Raw genomic sequence first — 21984 nt, forward strand, 5'->3', positions numbered from 1 at the left:
TATGCTCTTTCAGCTTCTTGACAGCCTTGCAGCTGAGTGAGCATCACATTCTATTTCATGTATTCTTTCAATTTTATGCATGATGCTGCATCTTTCACTTGTATGTGTAGTTTCACTGAAGTCAAGGACTGTTCAGGTGACTAAAGATTATAGGATTGGACCTTTACTCCTTTGTGAATAGTTATATCCACAGGTAGCAGATAAAATAAAATTTAGCACAAATAAATTTTCAGATTGGAGACAAAATATTGCTAATTACTACAAGTGCACCAGTTTTAGTAGCTACACTGATTATTTGGTTTTCACATATATTTTCATCTTATTTATTTGTTTGTTTTAGCTAATTCAAACTTTGCATTTACCCCGACCCTGAAGGGGATTGTTTTTACTCTCTAGGATACATTGCACTGAATAACACTAACTATTGTATTTTTTAAAAAAACTTTCACTTGTCCAGCAAGAAAAGGATATTAGGTTCACAGCATTTAAGACATTGCATTCATTTGCTATCCAAGTGACTGTCTGTCAATAGGTCAAAATGTTATTGTACAATCTGCTTTGATTTAGGCATGTTTGTGATCTGAATTCATGTTTTATTTCTGTCATATATGCCTCTTGTGTTTACAGTGAATGAAGAAAGTCCATACCTGATATACCTCCTCTGAAAGTGGTGTGGGACCCTCTTTAAAAGTGGGGATGCTAAGTCCCCCTTACTTCTGTCAACTCCCACCCACATCTGAGGCCAGGAGCAAAGCCCTGACACATAGGGCTAGCAGCAAGGACCCCAGGCAGAGGGCTGGCAGCAGAAGTCCCTGGTGTACAGGGCTAAAACTGGGACTCCAGCACATAGGGCTGGTAACAGAGCCCCCAGCACATGGGACTCATATGGGGTCCCACATGTTGGGGTCCCAGTTTATGTCAGTATAGCTCCTGGCACATACACTGAATCTACCATGTGGGGCCAGAATCAGAGTCTCCAGCATATGGGGCCAGCAGCTGGGACCCCAAGCATTAGACCAGGAGCCTAGGGGTGCTGCAGTCTCTTCTGCACATCTAGTTCCTGTGCCTATGTTCCCCCAATGTTCCTCACTTGATTCTTGAAGGCGGGGAGATGTGTAGATTTAACCCATTTTATTTTATCTTGTAGTCTGACTTTGCTCACATCAGTGTTCATGCTCTGGCTAATGTAAAGAATGCCAAAATGGTTAATGGTTAGGGACAACCCTTTATACACTGGCTTGTGTTGGAGGGTATTTGGAGATGTGTAGAAAGCGCTTCTAGAGGACTATTATGTATAAGTAAACCCCGTACAGCCTCCTACTACATAGGAGCGTTGTTTCCTTTGCACCATCCTCACCATTTCTAGAGATTTGGACCACTGGGACCAACAGAGGATATAGGTCCTGAATTAGGGTGGGAAAGTTTCCTTTATTTCTCTTCCCTGTGGATCTTTACTTGGCCCCCACATAATTCGGCATGTACTAAGTGTCCTTAAATTTCAGTTATTTCATTGAATGCAAGTTCATATTCCAAGTGAGAGTTATGGAAAACAGCAGATTTATTCCTCTAGGTTCCACATCAGTATGATCTTATCCAGTTCCTGTTATGTAATTTGTGTCTTTTGAATGAACATCAGTTACCATCTTTGGATTCTCAGAGATGAAGTTCATACCATGAATCATTTGAAATTTAATTTTCTCTAGATTTTTGTAATAACATCTCCAATATGAATTATAACCTCGATGTCATAATAATTTCTGCATTCTGATTGCATGATCAGTTGGCCTTTTAACTTCTGCTATAGCTGATTTCTGTAGTGTAGTAGTTATCACGTTTGCTTCACTTGTGACAGGTCCTTGGATTGAAACTAGGCAGAAACAGTGCCCTTTAATTCCTACTGTGCACTAGAGGTGAAGATTGTAATGGGAAAGGTAATTTTATACAGATTAGCAACATGGCCTCAGATTTCACAAATGACCTCAATCTCAAAGTAAGCTAGACCTTTATAATATAACCATTCCTTCAATGGATAACTCCATTAGTGCTGTGCTATTTTTACATCTATAAATGAAAATGGGTAAAAATATGAATGCTAGAAGAAGCAAACTGTGCCATTACAATGGAATGTTTTTTGCCTAGGTGTATACCAGATGTCAATATCAGAAGCATCCATTCCAGGGGAAGAAGTAGGACGATTGAAGGCCAAAGATCCAGATATTGGAGAAAATGGCTTAGTGACTTACAGCATCATTGATGGAGATGGTGTGGAGATGTTTGAAATTACAACAGATTATGAGACTCAGGAAGGTGTTGTAAAGCTTAAGAAGGTGAGAGATGCTGTCCCTTCAAATCCAATAATATATACAGCATACTTCACTTTCTTTCTCACAGAAGATACAATAGCAGTAGATTACTGTCCATGATAAAATTATGGTAAATACAATTGTGTATAATGTTGTTTATGAAGCTGTGATTAATTCTGAACAATCCATTTTTCTGTTCTCTGCTAATGCCTAGAGCCAAAATGGGAGGAAGTAATGAATGGAAAGCAGCTTTACAAAAAGGTTCTAGAGTGGATTTATTAATATAAAGTAACAGAACTCTGTACTGATATACCCCTTGAGAAATAAAGACCTTTCTCTCTTCAAAGTATATGGAGAATTACCATAGAAATAAATAATGGAATTGAGTTTGATGTTTTAATCAAACGTTCATTTTCAAGTTGGTAGTAACATGAGAATTTTAAGATAATGTTCAATATTACTTCCCCGACATTCTGCATAGATATATAGAAACGGATGATGTGGGTGGTGTTCCAGTGAAAATAAAAAGTCCCATAGAACAAAGTTATACTCTCATTTTTGCCAATGATGATGACAGACTTGGGTTTAAGCATGATCCTCTGCATTCATGAGTCACTTGGATACTTTACTGGGTGTGGGGAAGGGGGAAGTAGCATTTCGTTACTGTGGGATCATTGTTTTATTTCACCTTTTACTTTCTTCCTTGTAATCCATGCTATTTTAGCCTAGGTCAGTTTCATGAGGCACTTGGGCAGGGGTGGAGAACTCAAGATTTGTCAGGGTTAGCTGTTGGTGGGCTGCCAAATGGTTTGCTTACTTGAGCGTCCACAGGCACAGAGCCCTGCAACTCCCAATGGCTGTGGTTCACCATTCCTGGCCACTGGAAGCTACATGAAGCTGCGTGCAGCTGGTGCACTGAAGGTTCCCCTCCTCTGGACTGGAGTAACATTAGCTCACTCTGGAGCTTTTCCCAAAATGTGCAGACTGATCAAGTAAAAGAGGCTCTTACAAGTATTGACATAGAACTGCCCGCATAATAATTTCTCAAATATAATAAGAATAAGCAATTGTTGAAAATCAGTTAACATCTAGAACAACAGCACTTTCAAAATACTGCATCACAAAGTGCATATCTGTAGTCAAACACACACAAGTGCACATACACAGTATGCAAACAAATCAACGCCCTTGTTTTTATGTAACATGTTTTCCTGTCTCTCAAGTCAAATACAATACGTATAGGGATTACTCCTCTGACACTCTGAACAGTCCTATAATTTGCTGAGTGCTGTCAACACCCGCCACTTCTGATGGAAGTTGAGGCCACTCATCGCCTTGCAGGTGTTACTCAGCATTGAGCAGGTTCAAGCCCATAGAGACTGATGCATGACTGCTTATTTCTAATGTCAGAGAGGAAGCAGATCTGAAATCCCTCTCTCCACCAATCCTGTACCCAGCCTTCTAGACAATGCAATTTAATCCCATGTGTTTTTGAAGAGTCTCTCCAGGATCCCAGTCAAGCAGGACTCAGTCAGGCTTATTTGCATATCCACAGTCCAGCATGAGATCCTGAGCTAATGAAACAATTACAAATTTAATGTCACTAAAATACTGATAACAATGTTGATTAGTATTGATAGCTTCACTAGAACATATGGATTATCTTGGAACACTTTTTTCAAAGGTGAGAACCCTTACAACATCCTCATCTCTGCTCTGACTCGTGTCTGATCTCAGATGCTGGAGAACGTATTCCATATAGTTCTGATATATCAGATAATGTTGAAAATGATTTGACAGCTTTTCAATATAAATGGACATTTACTTTTTTGCTTATGAATGAATGTGTGTAAACTCATGTGTATCTGCCATGTTCTGTTGATAGCATCTATTCTGAATTAATTATTCCAGTTTTTCAAGGTTGTTATCTGATTATTACCTGATTTTTGATAGTCTAACTAATTATTTTGTCATTTGTGAAAAACAAAGAGTATTTTTTAATCCAAGCAGCATTTTAGATAAGTGTATGTCCCACAGACTTTCAGATATTATCCCCACAGCATACTTACTCTGTCTGGTAGGTAACACAACTCTCCCCATTTTACAGATGGGGAACTGAGGCACTCAATACCTCTGGCCTGGTCTACATTTCTGGGAAGGTCAAAGTAAGATACATAATTCAAGATATGTAAATTATGTATCTGGAGTCGACTTATCTTACATTCCCATCCACACACTGGGAGGTCAACATGAACAAATGCTTCTGACAACCTCCCTTACTCCTTGAGAGGAGCAGGAATACCAGCGCTCATGGGGGCACCCTTTCAGTTCAATTTAGTGGGTCTATACTACACCCTCTAAACTGAAACCTGGAAGATCAACTGTGGCAGCATTGATCTTCTTTGTAGTACAGACATGTCCTAGATGATTAACTCAAGATCAAACACAAAGTCTGTACCTGAGAAGGGAATTAACCCTGGTTCTCTAAAATCCCAGACTAGCACCCTAACCACAAGACTATCCTTCTTTACTCTGCTGGTTAAGATTCATTCACTGTTCTAAAGAAGATAATGTGCATTTTGATGTGGTTTTCCCTTTGGGGGCCTTAATCTGAGCATGTGGAAGAGGTGCAAGTCTTTTTCTGTTCTGAAGGTAAAAATTATCTATATCTACTTGAAGATGGTGCTTTACTTTTGAGATGGTGAGGCAGTCACTGCTTAGAATACTGATAGTTATTGTGCTGCTGTGATGTTGTTTGATTGCTCATTGTTTTAATAGCTCTTCGATTACTATGTCTGCACTGCTTTTTTAGCTATAGCTAGCACATTATCACTGCCTGCAGTCCATTCTGTGCTGTTAGCATAATTTGATAGCCACAGTTGGCACCTGCCTCTCAGACATTTAAGGACATAACCATACTGTGGCTTCTAATACTGAAACATTACAAGCTCTCTATGTCAGTGACACATTGCAGGTACACCATAGATAGGATCAGTCATCTGAAACACAGAGAATAATTCCTACTGCACAGGCTGTGGTGCGGCTTATTCCCTTTATATTTCTAAAGTGCTCTGAGATTCTTGGATAGAAAAGCTATAGAAGTACAAAGAATACCACTATTACTTTTCACACTTTCCCCACCATTGTGGGGATAATATTTCTTCATTAATCATTATTTCTATTTACTTTTTGAAAAGTAGCTGTTCATTAGATGTGTTAGGACAGACACTATGCCAAATAAAAGTGCAATTAATATTTAGCGAAATTAGAACTCACTGTCAATTGACTCACATCAGCCTCTCCATTCTGACCCTTGCGATGACATTGAGTGCCAGCTCACCACCCCATAATGTCCATATGGAAGACAGATGCAGCTGCTGAAGGATTCTTCCACAGTGGGGGAAAATCCTAGTTGATATGGAGCCACTATAGCACCTTCTATGCTACCTTTTGCCCATAACGTATAAACATAGACCATAGACTATAGCAGTGTTTCTCAAAGTGAGACATGAACCCACTTTGAGAAAGCTGCTACCAGGCCATTCTGGTTTGTTTACATAAAGGCTCCATTGGTACGGAGCCTCGTGGCTCACATTGGCTCCGGTTTGCCATTTCTAGCCAAGGGGAGCTGCAGGAAGCGCAAAGGGCCAAGTAAAAAGTCAATTATGGATCTTCAATTCAGACCCTAGTGCAGGGATAGTCAATAGGTGGATTGCAGGCCAAATCTGGACAGTCATATGCTTTTGAAAGGAACACAAAATGTTGTTATTTTGTTTTGTTTTTGATTATGATCATAATAATGAATAATAAATAATTAATACATTTCTCTTGAGTCTGGACTTTGACTATACCTTGACTAAGAAATCTGAATCTTGACAAAAATAATGGATTACACTGCCCTAATGCCAGCTGCCAACTGACCTCAAGGGACTGCCCACTAGCTGGTGATAAGCAGACGCAGCCTGCTGCAGACACATCCTTATTGCACTTTGCCCCAACATATTCTCTGCGTTGGGGCTTTAATTGGAGAAGCAGCAGAGACTCTTGCTTCTGCAGGGATCCCCAGCTGAGAAGATGTGGGTGGTTCCCTAAGCAGCACAACACGCACAGGACACAGTAAGGAATGTTGCCCAGTATGTTAAGTTTCTTTCTCAGTTCTAGATATAGTGTGTATTTAGCACTTACATTCAGCACACATTTTAAAGGCTTCGGGCACAAGAGTCTTTCCATATTAAGAGCTATGCCCACATCTGTTTTACAGGGATTCTACTGTCACATTCTAAGGAATTATCTTCTACATTTTAACATTGGTGGCACTATCCAACTGACGCATCCTTCTCTTATGTCTTACAGCTCCTAGATTTTGAAACCAAAAAGTCCTACAGTCTGAAGGTTGAGGCAGCCAATGTACATATTGATCCTAAGTTCATCAGCAATGGACCATTCAAGGACACTGTAACTGTCAAGGTGGCAGTAGAAGATGCTGATGAGCCACCCATATTTTTAGCACCAAATTACATCCTTGAAGTACAGGAGAATGCGGCAGCTGGTGCTGTTGTTGGGAGAGTACATGCCAAAGACCCTGATGCTGCTAATAGTGCTATAAGGTATGCTTTATCATTTAGTTCTATTGTTTTTATAGAGAGAATCAAGATAGTCAATTATCTTCTTTATTTGAATGTATTTTTTCATTCATTTTGCACATTTTCTCATATTTAGGACATATTTATTGTACAATCTGTTATATCTTTGTCTTCATACCAAAACACCCTAGTCACTATTACAAGGTAGATATTCTATAATACTGTCAGACATACCAATTTTTCAAGGATGTTAGAATAGAAACAGCTGTAGTAGCACAGATACTACTGTGTGGTTACTACTGTCAATTGCTACACAGATATGCACACACACACACACACACACGTGCATCTATGCATAACTGTTAACAATACAGTGAGGGTATGTCTACACAGTAAAGTTATTTCAAAATAACACTATAGGGTAGAGATACCCTGAGAGAGGTATGAAGTAGTATTTGATGTGTGTGTTTTCTGGTGTCATTTCCCTCCTATTAACTAAGATATCAAGTTATTTAGAAGAGTTTCAAAATGAAGGTATGAAAACCATAGCAAAACAAACTGTAGTGTAAATTAGAGATGTTTAGTACATCACTAATTTTAAATAATCTAGCAAGTGGTAAATTCTGTAATGTTTTGAGTGTTCTGAAAATTAAAATAATTAAAATCTCTTATTAATAAATATGGACCAGTGAAAAATATAAGTATCTCAATATATTTTATAGATATTAAAATAATTTAGACACAATCCAAATGGTATTATTTAAGGATTTCAAAGAATACATGTTTTAATTATCTATACTTTGTAAAAACTTGACAATGAAAAATGCCTCTGATACATAGACATTAATAAATAATGTAAATGCATTTTCATTAAAAAGTTGGTGATAAAATCCATTAATATGCCCGACTTGCAAGCCTGATACTGCAAAACTCTATTAAAAATAATAAGAAACACACTGTTGAAGAAAAACCGAACCATCAGTCTGCAAAGTAATTCTTTTGTCTCATTCTCAATTTTCATTTTCTTCAAGGTATTCAATTGATCGTCACACTGACCTTGAAAGATATTTTAGTATCAATCCAGAAGATGGTTACATTAAGACCATAAAAACTTTGGATAGGGAAGAAATTGCTTGGCATAACATCTCTGTCTTTGCCACTGAAGTCCGTAAGTATTCCAAGGAGGATTTCACATCAGTGCTGTTATAAATACTACAGTCCTTCTCACATTGTTTATGTGGGATACAACAGCTGGAATAATACAAAGCAGGGATAATTTTTTTACCTTTAATCAAAGTATTATAGCTTTGTTTGTCACCATTTTGTTTTGTTTTTTCACTTTTTTTTATAGATAACCGACATCAGGAAGCCAAAGTTCCTGTAGCAATTAAGGTTCTTGATGTCAATGACAATGCTCCAAAATTTGCATCCACCTATGAAGCATTTATTTGTGAAAATACTCAGAGCAACCAGGTATCTCTGTCTGTTACATTCCCCTGATATGGGAAGTTCTTTATTCCTGGGATGGATCCCAGTTTTGTAGAGAAGTTGAAATCTGGATTGCTATTTTTAAGTTTTGGCAAACAAATAGGCATATTTTTGTATTTGACATCAAAATTGAAACATAGTGGATGTGCATGTGTATATACCCACATATTAATTTATTTCAAACTTCCATTGAAAGCAAGAGTAGAAGTTAGTTTTCACAAGAATGGGGACATGTCAAATATTGGAGAAACACTTTGGCTTCTATGACAGGAAGCACAGAATTGTAGTTACAGGGTGTAGCTCACAAATTTATCCATTCATACTCTGTGTACATATTACCCTAGTGCAGATATCCATTGTAGCTTGTGCATAGGATTACCTACAGTTGGAGAATGGGTTATTTTATTAACACTACTTTTATTCCCTATACGTTTGCCAGGGTTTGGGGAGTTTTGAGGGTGGGAGGAGATTATACTAATTTCCTCAGCCCTGCCCAACTTTGAGCTCAATATTATATATATTTTAAAACATTTGTATTGACTAAATATAGTAAGAGAAATAGCTGACTGTTCTATTTTTATACCCATATTACATTGTTAATAATAAATGGTATTTTTTTTTGTTTTCCTTTGGCATTCAAAAATCACAATATTGGAAACAAAACCTTTTTGAATGCAATATATGAGTACATAACAAAAGCACTAATTATTTACAAGCTACTTTTCTTTTAAAGCCATTTATTACAATTACTGCTGATGACAAGGATGATGCAGCCAATGGACCGAGATTTATCTTCAGTTTACCACCTGAAATTATTCACAATCCAAATTTTACACTCAGAGACAACAGAGGTTAGTATCAAGGTTCATCATATATTAGTGTTCAGAGCAGCAAAAGTAGAAAACAAATGTGAATTATAATTTTATACAACAGTATTTTCATTAACCCTAACTGACTGATTGCTTTTGAGAATTTTGCACGCAAAAAAAAGGCAGAAAATAAAACTGATAGTCAGAGACATTGTTTGGAATAATTTAGTGCCTGTTTACTGGCCTTCTTATTCAAAAATATATTTTATAAATTGCATGGAACTCTATACAATAATTGATTTGGCATTACATTCACAAGAATAGGTAATAAACAGAAGATTCACAGATCTCTTTAGTGAAAACTAATAGATAGTCCACAATTTTAGGAATTCATCATGACGCATACTTGGCTCAGCATGGGCCCTAGGATCAGTTGAGAGGATAGGTATGACATGGTGTTTTTTCACTTAGTTGCATTTGTTAATTTATGGATATCCCGTGATTTAAATCTGAAGTAAAAACTGCCACTGCAAGCTGGGCTGAGGGAAGGAGAATGCAGATCCAGTTTTTCAGTTTAATTCACTATCCAGATGAAAATCAGTCCCCATATCTAGCTTCTGCTTCCTGCTTCTAATGCACACAATGGCTATGTCTACATTGCACTGCTCTTCCGGAAAAAGCTACGCAAATTGCAAACTGCAATTTGCGTAGTTTTTTCTGCCTTTTTTTTTTTGAAAGATGCTTTTCCAACATTTGACCCATCTAACTGGGCCAAATGTTGGGAAAAAAAACCCTTTTTTGGACATCCCTTCTTTCTCGTAAAATGAGGGGTACAGAGATGCTGAAAAAGTGCATCTGCTCTTCTGAAAAAAAATTCGGAAGAGCATACATGTTCCCTGGATGTAGCATAGTTTCCGAGATACCTCCAGTATCCCAGAAAAACTCTGCAGCATAGACATAGCTTATATGGGATGTTTTTGTAACTACATTAGCCAGAATAAGATGAGAGAAACCCTCAGGAGATAGGCATTGTGTCCCCTAGCAGAAACTCCGTGGGAAGGTTGTGGAAGCAGGGGAGAGAGAAGCAGAAAAAAGTCATATCCATCTTTATAAATGTCTCTATGCTAATTTCATAATTACAATAGTGCATAAAACATAATACACTTAAAATTATAAGCATTTAGCAAATTCATTTTAACATGGTAATTTCCCTGTAAAAGCAAAATTGTTCAAATTTAGAGGAAATTTGTTTAGTGAAAATGAGCTTTAATTATTGAGAAGAAACATGTTTGTTTCCAAAAATTGTGATCTCCGTTGCATGGGTTTAAATCATACAGCTAGAGGAATTACTCTGGACTAGAATCAGGATAAAAGAGAACACAATCTGATTACTTACATACAATAAGAACTTTTTATCTCAAACATTATAACATTTACAAAACGTCCTGTATCATTGTGATATGATTTCCTCATTTCTGAACACTGAAGAAAAAGTTAATTTCAGAACTTCCTGGTAGTTTTTCTGATGAAATTTTTAAAAAGTATTATGAATATCAATAGCTAGGTTCCTCAACATAGCAATTGTACACTCAAATGAAGTGGGTAAAGTATATATTTACTCTCCATTGTTAAAAAAGGAAAGAAAAAAGGAAAGTAAAATTAGTTTGATGCATATTTTTAAAATAAAAATAAGTAAATCAATAAAAAAAATCCTTTTCAGCTGTGTTTCACTTTTTAAGATATTTTAGGGAAGTATATCAAAAGAGGCTAGATTGCATGGAAAGATAATGGACTAGCCTTTCACCTTTGGAGACCTAGCTTCAAACTGAGATTAGCAGCTAGTTTGGTAATATCAGCTAAATCTCTAATGGATATTAGTGTGTATAACAGATCCACCACACAGTTTGGCACCATGTGGCATAACTTGCAGTCTATTCAAGAGTGGTTCAGGACTAAAATAGCAGGGCTATCCACATGTCAGAACTGAGAAACACTGAAACAGCTTCAGGGCGATGATATCATAGTCTCAGTTGTATTAATCCTTCATTGTCCAGCTATACCAAAAGAAGTCAGGAGACACTTGGTATAGATTTAATCAAGCTGCAATTTTATTATTAGATGTCTGAGACTACCCAGCAGATAACAGAGTACAGTGCAGGTAAGCCCCTGTTTATTCTGCAGTTCCCTTTGGGCCTTCTACCTGCTACTACCTCTTTTTCCATCAAAGTCCTTCCAGCATACATATTTCTGGGTCCTTACCGTACCTGGGGGGCTTTTGCCAGCTTGCCCTCTTTTCCATCCAGATCCCTCCAGAAAATCCATTGCAAGGACCTTATCATTCAACCCTCCTCATAGGAGGGGTAATATGGGTTATAAGAAAGGGGAATTGGCTCCCTGCTCTTACAACCATAGAAGCCCCAAACTCCAGCTACAGTCCATTCCTTTAACTAACACCTCCTTTTTAAGTCCTTTACCAGGCCATTTACCCGGTCATTGGATATCTTCCCTATGTAGCACCTACACTGGACATCCACCACATGGAGATGCCAGCAATTAGCTGGGCTACCTCCCCACCAAGCCCAGTTGGATTTCCAGACTTCTTCCCTGACCTTTTTTGTAGCAGCCCAAAAACATGTTACTGCTGCTAGTTTGAAAGATTAAGCCCCATTCTCCCAAATGCATTCAGTTGCACTCTGTACTATGCAAATGATTGACTCCTGCAGCTGGTTTGCCAGTTACATATCTCACATCAACCACACCTTCCTGATGGGCCATGTAAGTGGGCAGCCTGCTGGATCTTCATATGCCTCATCATACCAACAGCTTTCGCTTGTGTTTGCTGCAAGCTCCTGGTGCAAGTCACCACTCTGTTGCATTGAAAACAAGACATGGCATCTGTTCTTCCAATATTCAATCGCTGCCATGTGCTTAGGAGGAAAAGAGATATTAAAGGTTGAAGTTTGGCAATTGAGCATATACACCACTGCTAATCAGAAACGCATCATTTTATTGGGAGGGAGCTGTAATACGCCCAGACTTGTACAGTGGTGTAGCGAGAGTTCAGGGGGGCAGTTGCCCCCAGGCACCATGCTAGGGGGGTACCAATTTAGTCCCTCTCCACTCGCCTGTCATCCCTTGGCTCACTTGAGCCTCCTCAGCTTGTCACTGCTGGCTGGAGCCTCCTCACAGCCCCCAGGCCGACCCTTCTCCATCTCCACTGGCAGGTTAATGTGTGCAGGGGCCCAGCCCCAAACTGGTGGAGGCAGGGGCAGACACGATACAAGCTCCTCCCCCCAGGGTCAGGCTCAGCTGTGCGCCAGGTTCGGGGCCCCTCTGCGTGGCAGTGGGGGGATGACAAATTTTTCCTTTTCCCCTGGGCACATAACATCCTCGCTTACACCTCTGGACTTGAGTTCAGCGCCATGTCTAGGTACTGAAATGTAGTGGAAGGACCCTCATTTTCAGCCTCTGCAGGGCGTACCAATAAACATTTTGCCAAGCCACCTGGTTCCTTGCAGTATTAATGGAGTCATTGTGTGGGTGTGATAGGTGACGTGTAACTGGACATTCCCTTGAAGTGCTGTTGGGGACCAAACCTGAAAGAAGAAATCCTTAGGTTTACTATAGGCAATTGATTATTTTTATAACAGACCTTGCCATCTAGTCCCCCTAAAAAGGAACGACTTGCATAGTGCCCATAGCAGGTTCAAAACCCTGATAATCACACCTTAAGAGTAGGGAGGTTGGATGCTGCTTTACCTGCTGCATGGAGAAAGGAGTTTCCCACTCCATGGCTTGCACCTATAAAGTCTTCTGCCCTTACATTCCCTGTGGTGAGTGAGTCAGTGCTGCAAAGCTAACAACCACCCACCCTGTTGTAGAAGTTTCTTCCTTTTCTCCTCCCTCACCCAGCCACAAAGCAGCACTGCCTTCTTCCAGCAATCCTGGTCATTTATACAAGCATCAAATTCATCTTTTTTGGTTTCTTTTCTTTTTTTCCTTTTAATGAAAAAGTTAACCTACATAAACAAAATGGTTTTATAATACAAATGTGAGTAGTCCTGTGAATATAGTATCTTTATATGACACCACTGAAATACTTTATTTTACTTTACTTTATTTTAGGTCCCTTGAATTTCTATCCATATACTTTTGTTTTAGGAAAAGATACACAACGTAATGAAGTTCTTCCTACATTTTACTTTTTTAATTTACTGTCTTCCATCATTTCATACATTCTTTGATATATTCATGTATATTTTATAAGACAAATTTAACTGAGTGGTCAATTTAACACTTTTTTTATTAAAAAGGTGACGTTATGGATGATAGTGAAAAAAATTAAAATTGTAGGTACTTCTAGATAGCAAACCCTTTCAGAGTGTGTTACAATTTGCAAGTCAGATGATTTATGTAATCATTTAAAGTTTCTTTTTCATTTGTAAATCAGAGTACTCTTTGTATCATACCACCTCTTTCATAGGGAATTGCTAGTTTCAAAGAAAAAAATGGCTTTATTAACTTTGGAGAACAGTTAATGAATACTCCAATATTTAGGTCTATTACAGGACTTTAAAGTGAATACAGTCCTATAATTATCATTTAATAGAGTTTCTTTCTACAGACTCCTAAAAGTAATTACATATTGCAGTAATCCAGAAAAAGTAATCACATTCTACATCCTTTTAAAAGCCTACTGTGTTACCAAGCTTTTCAGCTGAGGCTATTTTCCATAGAAAACATGAGATAATAGGGTATCTCATGCTGTGATAAAGCATCAAATTACTTTTGCTCTGAGTGTTTACTTACATTATACCATGTAAATAAACAGTACTGTATTTTCCCATACTATGTATAGGTTTTGTGTCCTACTCTACTTCCCCTGAGGTCAGAGTGGTTTTTGGACTTGACTTCAAATAGAGCAGTAGCCAGTAAATGGTATTTTGAAAAGAAAAGAGTGACTCATAATTAATAGTCATGGTTCCTCCTTTTAACCCTCCCTCCATCCTGAGCTGAGGTACTGTTAGGCAGAGATTCACCCAGTGCTGAGGCTAACACAAAACCAGTTGGCCTGAAACTGGTGCATTAGCCTTAGGTTGGGCCCTTTGCACATGGGGGAATTTGCTTGTCATAGATGGGCTATAATGTTCTGGAGAATCACGGTCCAATGCTGCTGCCAGAGAAGGAGGTAGCTAAATTCCCTTTATCTCCGTGGCAGCATGCTCTGATCATCAGAGCCACATGTTTGATAGATGAGTTTTAAGGGCTCTAGTAATAGACATGGGCTCTGAGGCAATTCTCCTTTGTTTCTTACCATGGAATTTTTCCCAGTAATAATCACAGTCTGATACTGATTCCAGGCAATGACAACCAAAAATCTGTTTGGTCTTCCCTGGTCAGTCAGCACTTTCACCCCAATGCAGCAGATCATTAGGCTCACCCTGCAGCAAGCTTCTTGTTATCAAACAACTTTGTGCTTTTTTTGTGTATAAGCAACAGAAGAGAAGCCAAGCAACAGCTACCTTTGTGCAGCAAAGAACTTGGAAAAACTCCAAAAAAGGAAAATAAAAAATGGAAAAATGAATATTGATGGATGTGATACAATTTTATCTATGAACTCCAGTTGTTTCACCTAGATTGGTGATCTAATCAGAATTTGGATACATTAATCTAATCACCTGAATTTGGATACATTAATCTAATCTCTAGCTAGAGAATTCTCCAGGGAATAGCAACTGGAATAACTCAAACATGAATGTTCTGGAATGGACTTCAAAGATTTGCCTTCTTCTGTAATGTATTGTGGCAAAATGTATTCCTTGAAATTGCCAGCCATGCAGCTGCAATATGGTTCTTTCAAAATGAGTAAAGAATACAACTATAACCTGGCACAAATATTTAAGTTCTCTTTCCGGTCCTAATGCCATTTACCTGGATTACAGTTAGGCTCTGTTTTGTCATCAAAAGGCACAGAAAGGACGAAAAAGCAAGAATGAAAATATTATCTTGGATTGTATGTTACTTTTGTCCTGAGACATTAAGATTTTGTTGTGTCCTATGCACATTATTTTCTTTCTGAAAATGAGAGCTGCTCACAGGTAGAACAAAGGAAGAAGTAATGGGTATTGGACTTTACAATATTTCACGTGGTGTTTTGGAGTGGCTTTCCTTTTTCTCTTTAAAAATATTTAAATGAGCATCAAAGTTTTCCTAAATCCATACTGTATGGCTCCCAGTTCATCTTTGAAAACTATTTTTACGGAATGTATCTTTTAATTATTTTAAGCATTTATCCAATTATTTTATTAAACTTGCAAATTTCAAATCTTATCTTTTGATCACAGCTCAGATACATATAAGATTGCCTAAATTGCCTGAAACTTAGTTACTTTTTTCTGAACACAAAACAAACAAGTCTAAGCAATTCACTTTATGACTAGGGAAAGGAGATTTAGACTTGTTTGGTGTTAGACAGATCTGCTTGGTAATTAAATTGTTGTGATCTTGGTATAAGGTAATCAAATCAGAAAAGTTAATAGACAATCAGAAGTTATCAATTGTCAGAGTTTTGATTATCTACACGGTACCATTTTGGCATTTGCTTGGGTTAAAAGCAGGGTGGTTTACTGTCTCTTCTGTCCTATGTCTGGAATCAACTGCATCCACTGAAGGAGAGATAACCCTTCTTCATCAGTCTGAAAGCTCTTTCACCATGAGGGTGAACTTTTTTTGGAAGAAATGAACTATTATTCACAGTGTGCAAATCACTACATTAGACTAAATATCAATGGACACTTTTTATATTAAAAATGTAAAAAGGAAGTTAAACAAGGCTGAGACACATTGGAAGCCACCTTTCAACAGAGAGCAAATTGTTATGACCACATTCTAACCCCCTCAAATTTGAAGATTATCACATCAACACTGCCACCATTGAAATTATAAAAACATAAGTATTCAGTGGTACAAATAGGTTTTGAAATGGATTAAATAATACCTGCAAAAGCTATACATATTTTTAAAAAATCAGAACTTTTATTTGTCCACCCTTGTCCATGATTTTCTTCTTTGACACAGTAACTATGGATAGGGAGAATGCAGTGGACATAATATACCTGGACCTTAGAAAGGCTCTAGACAGAGTCCTACATGCCGTTTTGATAAGTAAGATGGAGAAATGTGGACTTGGCAGAACTACCATTAAGTAAATACATCATTAGTTAAATAGCCACACATAATAAGCAACTATTTTTGGAATGATATTAGATTGGAAGGAGGTCTTGAGAGAAGTTCCAGAAGAATCTATTCTGGGTCTGCTGTTTCACACCTTTGTTCACAAATTGTGAATTGTTGAGCATCATTGTGTAATTCAATAACTCTTATGGGGGAGTGTAGGGATCAGCATTCATATCATACTCCCCATCAGTCAAGCAGGGAAAGTAATGATCTAGCCAGTAGACCAAATTCAATGATAAATTCTGGTCACGTGCCACCTGCGATATGTTGCACATATGCTAAGAAGCATCTTATATTAATATATACTGTTAAGCTTTCTAGGATCAAAGAGTGGTAAGGAAATATTGCTCATTTAAATATGTTCCAATGAAAGGGACGTGTGGAATATCGGGGACCAATTCTGCCCTGATGTATTGTGTACATTTTCCTTTGATTTCAATGGGACTTGCACTCATATAAGAATATTTTTGATCAAATCTATATAAAATCTAATCATTATAATTCCACATGGAGATAGCCTGAGCACAAAGGACCTGATCCTAAGCTCACTGAAATCAGCGGGAGCCTTGCTTTTCACTGACTCCATTGGCTTTGGGTCAGGACCAGAATCAGCATAAGTGTAATGTCAAGGCCCAATTCTGCAGAGGCTTGCTACTTGGCATAGTGCGTAGTATTGTGAGTTGTGCTATGGGGTCCATTATTGCTTGGTTTGATATTGAGCATCACAATTAGCATCAATAGTTTGCATGATTGAATTTTTTTGGTCACACATACTGTTTTAGCAAATACCCACTCATGCAGAAAACATGAATTACCACTGTAAATATTCCAAATAATCTAAGCATTCAGCAGTATTTGCAACCATTTTTTTAACATTGCCTTATCAATAAATGCTTTGATTGTTTTTGTAGTGCTGCATTCCCTTATGAAAGATAATTAAAAGGTGAACACAAATATGCCAAAATTGTAAAGACAGTAATGCAGGAAAAGAATGTGAAATGCAACCCAAAAGGGCAGGACTACATTCTACCCCTTGTATTCCATATCCTGCCCTAAAAAAATAGTGCAGTACCGCATGTAGGAACAATTATATTTAATTTCTCATGTGTCATTAAAAGTGGGACAATCAATTTACTGTATGTAAATACAGCAATAAAATGGTCAAAGCAATTGTAGCAAAATGTCATTTCTCAATATTTATGAAGTGGGTAAGTCTGAAAAGAAATTGAATGATCAGAGATTGTCTTGTTTGTTTAAACAGATAATACAGTGAGTATTCTTGTTAGACGTGGCGGCTTTAGTCGACAAAAGCAGGATTTATACCTTCTTCCTATTGTAATAAGCGATGGTGGAGTCCCTCCAATGAGCAGCACCAATACACTTACTATTAGAGTCTGTGGCTGTGACAGCAATGGTTCCTTGCTCTCATGTAATGCTGAAGCTTACATCCTCAATGCTGGACTTAGCACTGGAGCTTTAATTGCCATTCTCGCTTGCATTGTGATTTTGTTAGGTAAGAAAAGTTCCCTGCCTATTTATGTTTTTTTGATTACATTGCAATATTAACTCTTGAGTTGGCCACATTGGAAATACTGTATTTTCCACTCATATTTGGTATTCTTCACTTCCTTTTGCTGGAGCTGAGGCCCTTGTTAAACCAGGTAAAATACTCTGTGCAGAGAATGATACTAATTCCATGATACGCAGTTTTTGGTTTCGCACTCTTTGCTGGATGACACCTTGCTTATTGAGCTCAGCCTGGAATAATTAGTCATGCCAGCTCTTTGACTCTAATTTCCCTAGTGTTGAAGGGGAAATAAAAACAAATTGATGACTTTAAAAGACCTTAGAATAGAAGAGCAGTAAAACACCATACATAAATATGCTGTTCTGGGGTCATCTACTTTTAAATATTCATGATAGTTTAGAAAAAATGAGTGATGGACAAAAAGTCACGTTTGTCTTCCTCTATTCATGTTATGAAAAGGAAGTTATTGAAATCTGGGACAAGAATAATTCCTATTTCATTGCAGAAGCAGGGTGTGGAATTAGAATTCAGGTTGGGTATTGCAGGACAGCAAATGTTCATTTCTGCCTTTCAGTCTTATAGCTGATAGGGCTTCATATCTCAAGCAGGTCCACCTTTTTTCTGCATAGTTGGTGTTGCATGCAATAACAGATCAGTGTCTATTAGGAGTCCATCCATGTGGTTTCCAAATAAAAGCCTTAAAGTAAGCATGCAGTAAAGCATTGGTATCCCAGAAACCTGGGCCTGGTTCAAAACCTTGGATTTGAAAACCCTCTGATCTCGATCTAGGGAAATATCCCATCTGTATCTAAACTTTATATGTCCCAGCCATTAAGAGCATCTAATAGTACATGACATAATTTTAATTAGAATGTGATATCCTTTAGTTACTGAGTAAACTTTCCCATAGATAGGTCTCTGAAACCTGCTAAGCATTTATAAAAGTAGCGTTAGTTTGGAAATTAGCCCAACTTACACTCTTGCTTTTTTTCCTCTGTAGTTATTGTTGTGTTATTTGTAACACTGAAAAGGCAGAAGAAAGAACCATTAATTGTTTTTGAAGAAGAAGATGTCAGAGAGAACATTATCACTTATGATGATGAAGGGGGCGGAGAGGAAGACACTGAAGCCTTTGACATTGCTACTTTGCAGAACCCGGATGGCATCAATGGGTTTATTCCTCGGAAAGACATAAAACCTGAGTATCAGTATATGCCAAGACCAGGGCTTCGGCCAGCTCCTAATAGTGTGGATGTTGATGATTTCATCAACACAAGAATACAAGAGGCTGATAATGATCCGACTGCTCCTCCTTATGACTCCATTCAGATCTATGGCTACGAAGGAAGAGGCTCAGTGGCTGGTTCACTTAGCTCATTAGAGTCGGCGACAACAGATTCTGATTTGGACTATGACTATCTACAAAACTGGGGACCTCGTTTTAAGAAACTAGCAGACTTGTATGGCTCCAAAGACACTTTTGATGATGATTCTTAACGATAAAGTTACAAATTTGGCCTTAAGAACTGTGTCTGATGTTTTGAAGAATCCAGAAGAAATGTAAGCAGGTATTTTTTTAAAAATCAAGGAAAGGCTCATTTAAACATTTAAGTTTGACAAAGAGGATTCCTTTATTAATATTAATAATAATAATAATAATAATAAAAAGGACAGAAAAGTGGTAAATACTGTGAAGTACCTTTTCTTACAAAAGGAAAATATAGAAGTTGAGTATCAACTTCACTAGCGAAAAACCCACTTGTGAAGTACAAAATATTTAAGTGAAGGAAAATTCTAAAAGGGAACATACAAACGAGGGAAATCTTTTCTGTATTATGAACATCTAGATCTTTTATGTCAAAGAAGCTTCCACACATTAGAAAAAAGATAACAGTTCTGAGCTGTAATTTCGCCTTAAACTATGGACACTCTTATATGTAGTGCATTTTTAAACTTGAAATATATAATATTCAGCCAGCTTAAACCCATATGGTGTATGTACAGTACAATGTACAATTATAATGTCTCTTGAGCATCAAACTTGTTACTGCTGATTCTTGTAAATCTTTTTGCTTATACTTTCATCTTGAACTAATACGTGCCAGATATAAAACTCTGTCTTGTTGCAGTGGGAGGCGCCCTATTTCTATGTCATTTTTAATGTATCTATTTGTACAATTTTAAAGTTCTTATTTTAGTATACATACAAATACCAGTATTCTGACATGTAAGAAATGTTACAGCATCACACTTATATTTTATGAACATTGTACTGTTGCTTTAATATGTGCTTCAATATAAGAAGCAGACTTTGAAATAAAATGATTCTTTTTTTAATTCTTGTTTTGGTTATTAAGCATTTAAGAAAACATGTAGTGTTTCTAATGTTCCATTTATAGTTCTGACTAATTTACTACAATTGTGATCTTTTAATATCCCTATTTATTATGTGTTTGTAGTTGGTTTATTGCCTTGTTAAGTGATTATTTAAAATCAAAGATGTTTTACAAATGTTTTTAGATAAGAATCTGTAGTGTCTGGTGAACATTTTGTACCCTCTCTATCTACAGCTTGTGTCTGCTCCCAGAATACAATAACACTTTTCAACCAAAGTTAGTGTGTTCTGGGAGTAAATTAAATATTTCCCATGTAATATGCATTTATCTTATAGCCGAGAAATTCCATGGATCTCCTAAACAACTTCATACATGAATGGAAGTAAGCTGTACTTACAGTTTACTCCACATTTGTTAATTATAATATCCTTACTAAGCTCTGTGAGTTGCAAAAGACTTAAATCTGACCCACTTTAGCTAAAAATTCCTTAAATACTGTTCTACCTGGCAATTACCTTACCTGAACATTAATTATGGTTCTGGCACTTAGAAATGTTTTTAGTTTACTTCAGTGAAATTGCCTCATCTACAGCTAACAAGACATTTTAATTTTAATACATGAAATAGTGAATACTTTCAGAGTTGGTCTTTGTAATGTATGTTTTTAATCTAATAAAATTGATCTATAACCTTTTTTTATATTAGTTTGGAATGGGCAAGGGATCAAAATATGTTCTGTGCATCAACATTTTCAACATCTGTTCACAGCTGTAATTCTGCTAAATTTAATATAGTTTTCTGGTAAGGGTCAGAGATCAGCAAATGCAATATGAAAAGAGGCAATAAATAGCAATGATATAAATTTTTCCATCTTTAATTTTAGAAATCCCAACCTTGAATTGCAGTTAGGTACCAAACTGCATAACCTTAGAGGAAATCTTACTTTTTTAATGTATTCCTTAACTGAAATCCCCATATGTATTTAAATTTAAATCTAACTATTAAAAATTAAAAAATATGTATTTTCAGGCATATAGTCATAAAATATTCACTTTTCCCATTATAGCCCTATTTCAGTTTGCTGAAGGAGCAACTTCATTATAAAGTGTTTTATTGTAATATTTCACTTTATTATATGCATATCCATTCTATATAATTCTATAGTTTATTACTTCTTAACTTGGTTCAAATTTCCTTGGTTGTTGATTTTATTGATTTTTCTATGTTTATAATCCAAAGAATATTTTGCTAGATTTGCACATTTCTCCAACATAAATTTAAATAATAATAGAAATTAGCAATTTACAAATTAACATAGAAAAATATAAAACTACTGGCAAGTTTCCATCTTTATCACTGGTGTTTTTATTTCACTATTGGGCAAGGTTTAGAATTAATAATTGCATTTTCTACATTTATGTTTAATTTTTTTAAGAAAGGACGTTGTCAACTAAATTTTTTAAAATAGTTAAATAGTTTTAAGTGTTTGGTTTTTAGTCTCTGTTGTTTGTAGCTCTCTCGTAGAAGCTTGGAAATAAATTTTCTTTCCCTGCTGATTTTTGTCCTTTTTCATTTGGGAGTCTCTTCCCCTGCCTCTCCCCAAGTGACTAGGAAATTAGCATAGTTCTTTATTTGTTAACAGATTCTACCTATGAAATTCTGTGAATGGAGTTTAATTAATTACCAACTGCGGAACTTCCA

The 21984-nt window shown here is 36.9% G+C and overlaps 1 protein-coding gene across 3 annotated transcripts in view; it reads left to right on the forward strand.

The window, feature by feature from the left end:
• CDH11 (cadherin 11) overlaps positions 1 to 20284 on the forward strand; it is a 116909-nt gene extending 96625 nt beyond the window's left edge. For all 3 annotated transcript variants that reach the window (XM_075940035.2, XM_075940037.2, XM_075940036.2), the window contains 7 exons: positions 2140 to 2327; positions 6657 to 6910; positions 7918 to 8054; positions 8238 to 8359; positions 9108 to 9225; positions 17681 to 17932; positions 18948 to 20284. In XM_075940035.2, coding sequence (XP_075796150.1) covers positions 2140 to 2327; positions 6657 to 6910; positions 7918 to 8054; positions 8238 to 8359; positions 9108 to 9225; positions 17681 to 17932; positions 18948 to 19444 — 1568 coding nt within the window. In that variant the 3' untranslated portion in view covers positions 19445 to 20284. The remainder of the gene's footprint in view (positions 1 to 2139; positions 2328 to 6656; positions 6911 to 7917; positions 8055 to 8237; positions 8360 to 9107; positions 9226 to 17680; positions 17933 to 18947) is intronic.
• Positions 20285 to 21984: the final 1700 nt, after the last annotated feature.

The sequence above is a fragment of the Pelodiscus sinensis genome, chromosome 12, assembly GCF_052426305.1.
Source record: "Pelodiscus sinensis isolate ZL-2025 chromosome 12, ASM5242630v1, whole genome shotgun sequence".
NCBI lineage: Eukaryota > Metazoa > Chordata > Testudines > Trionychidae > Pelodiscus > Pelodiscus sinensis.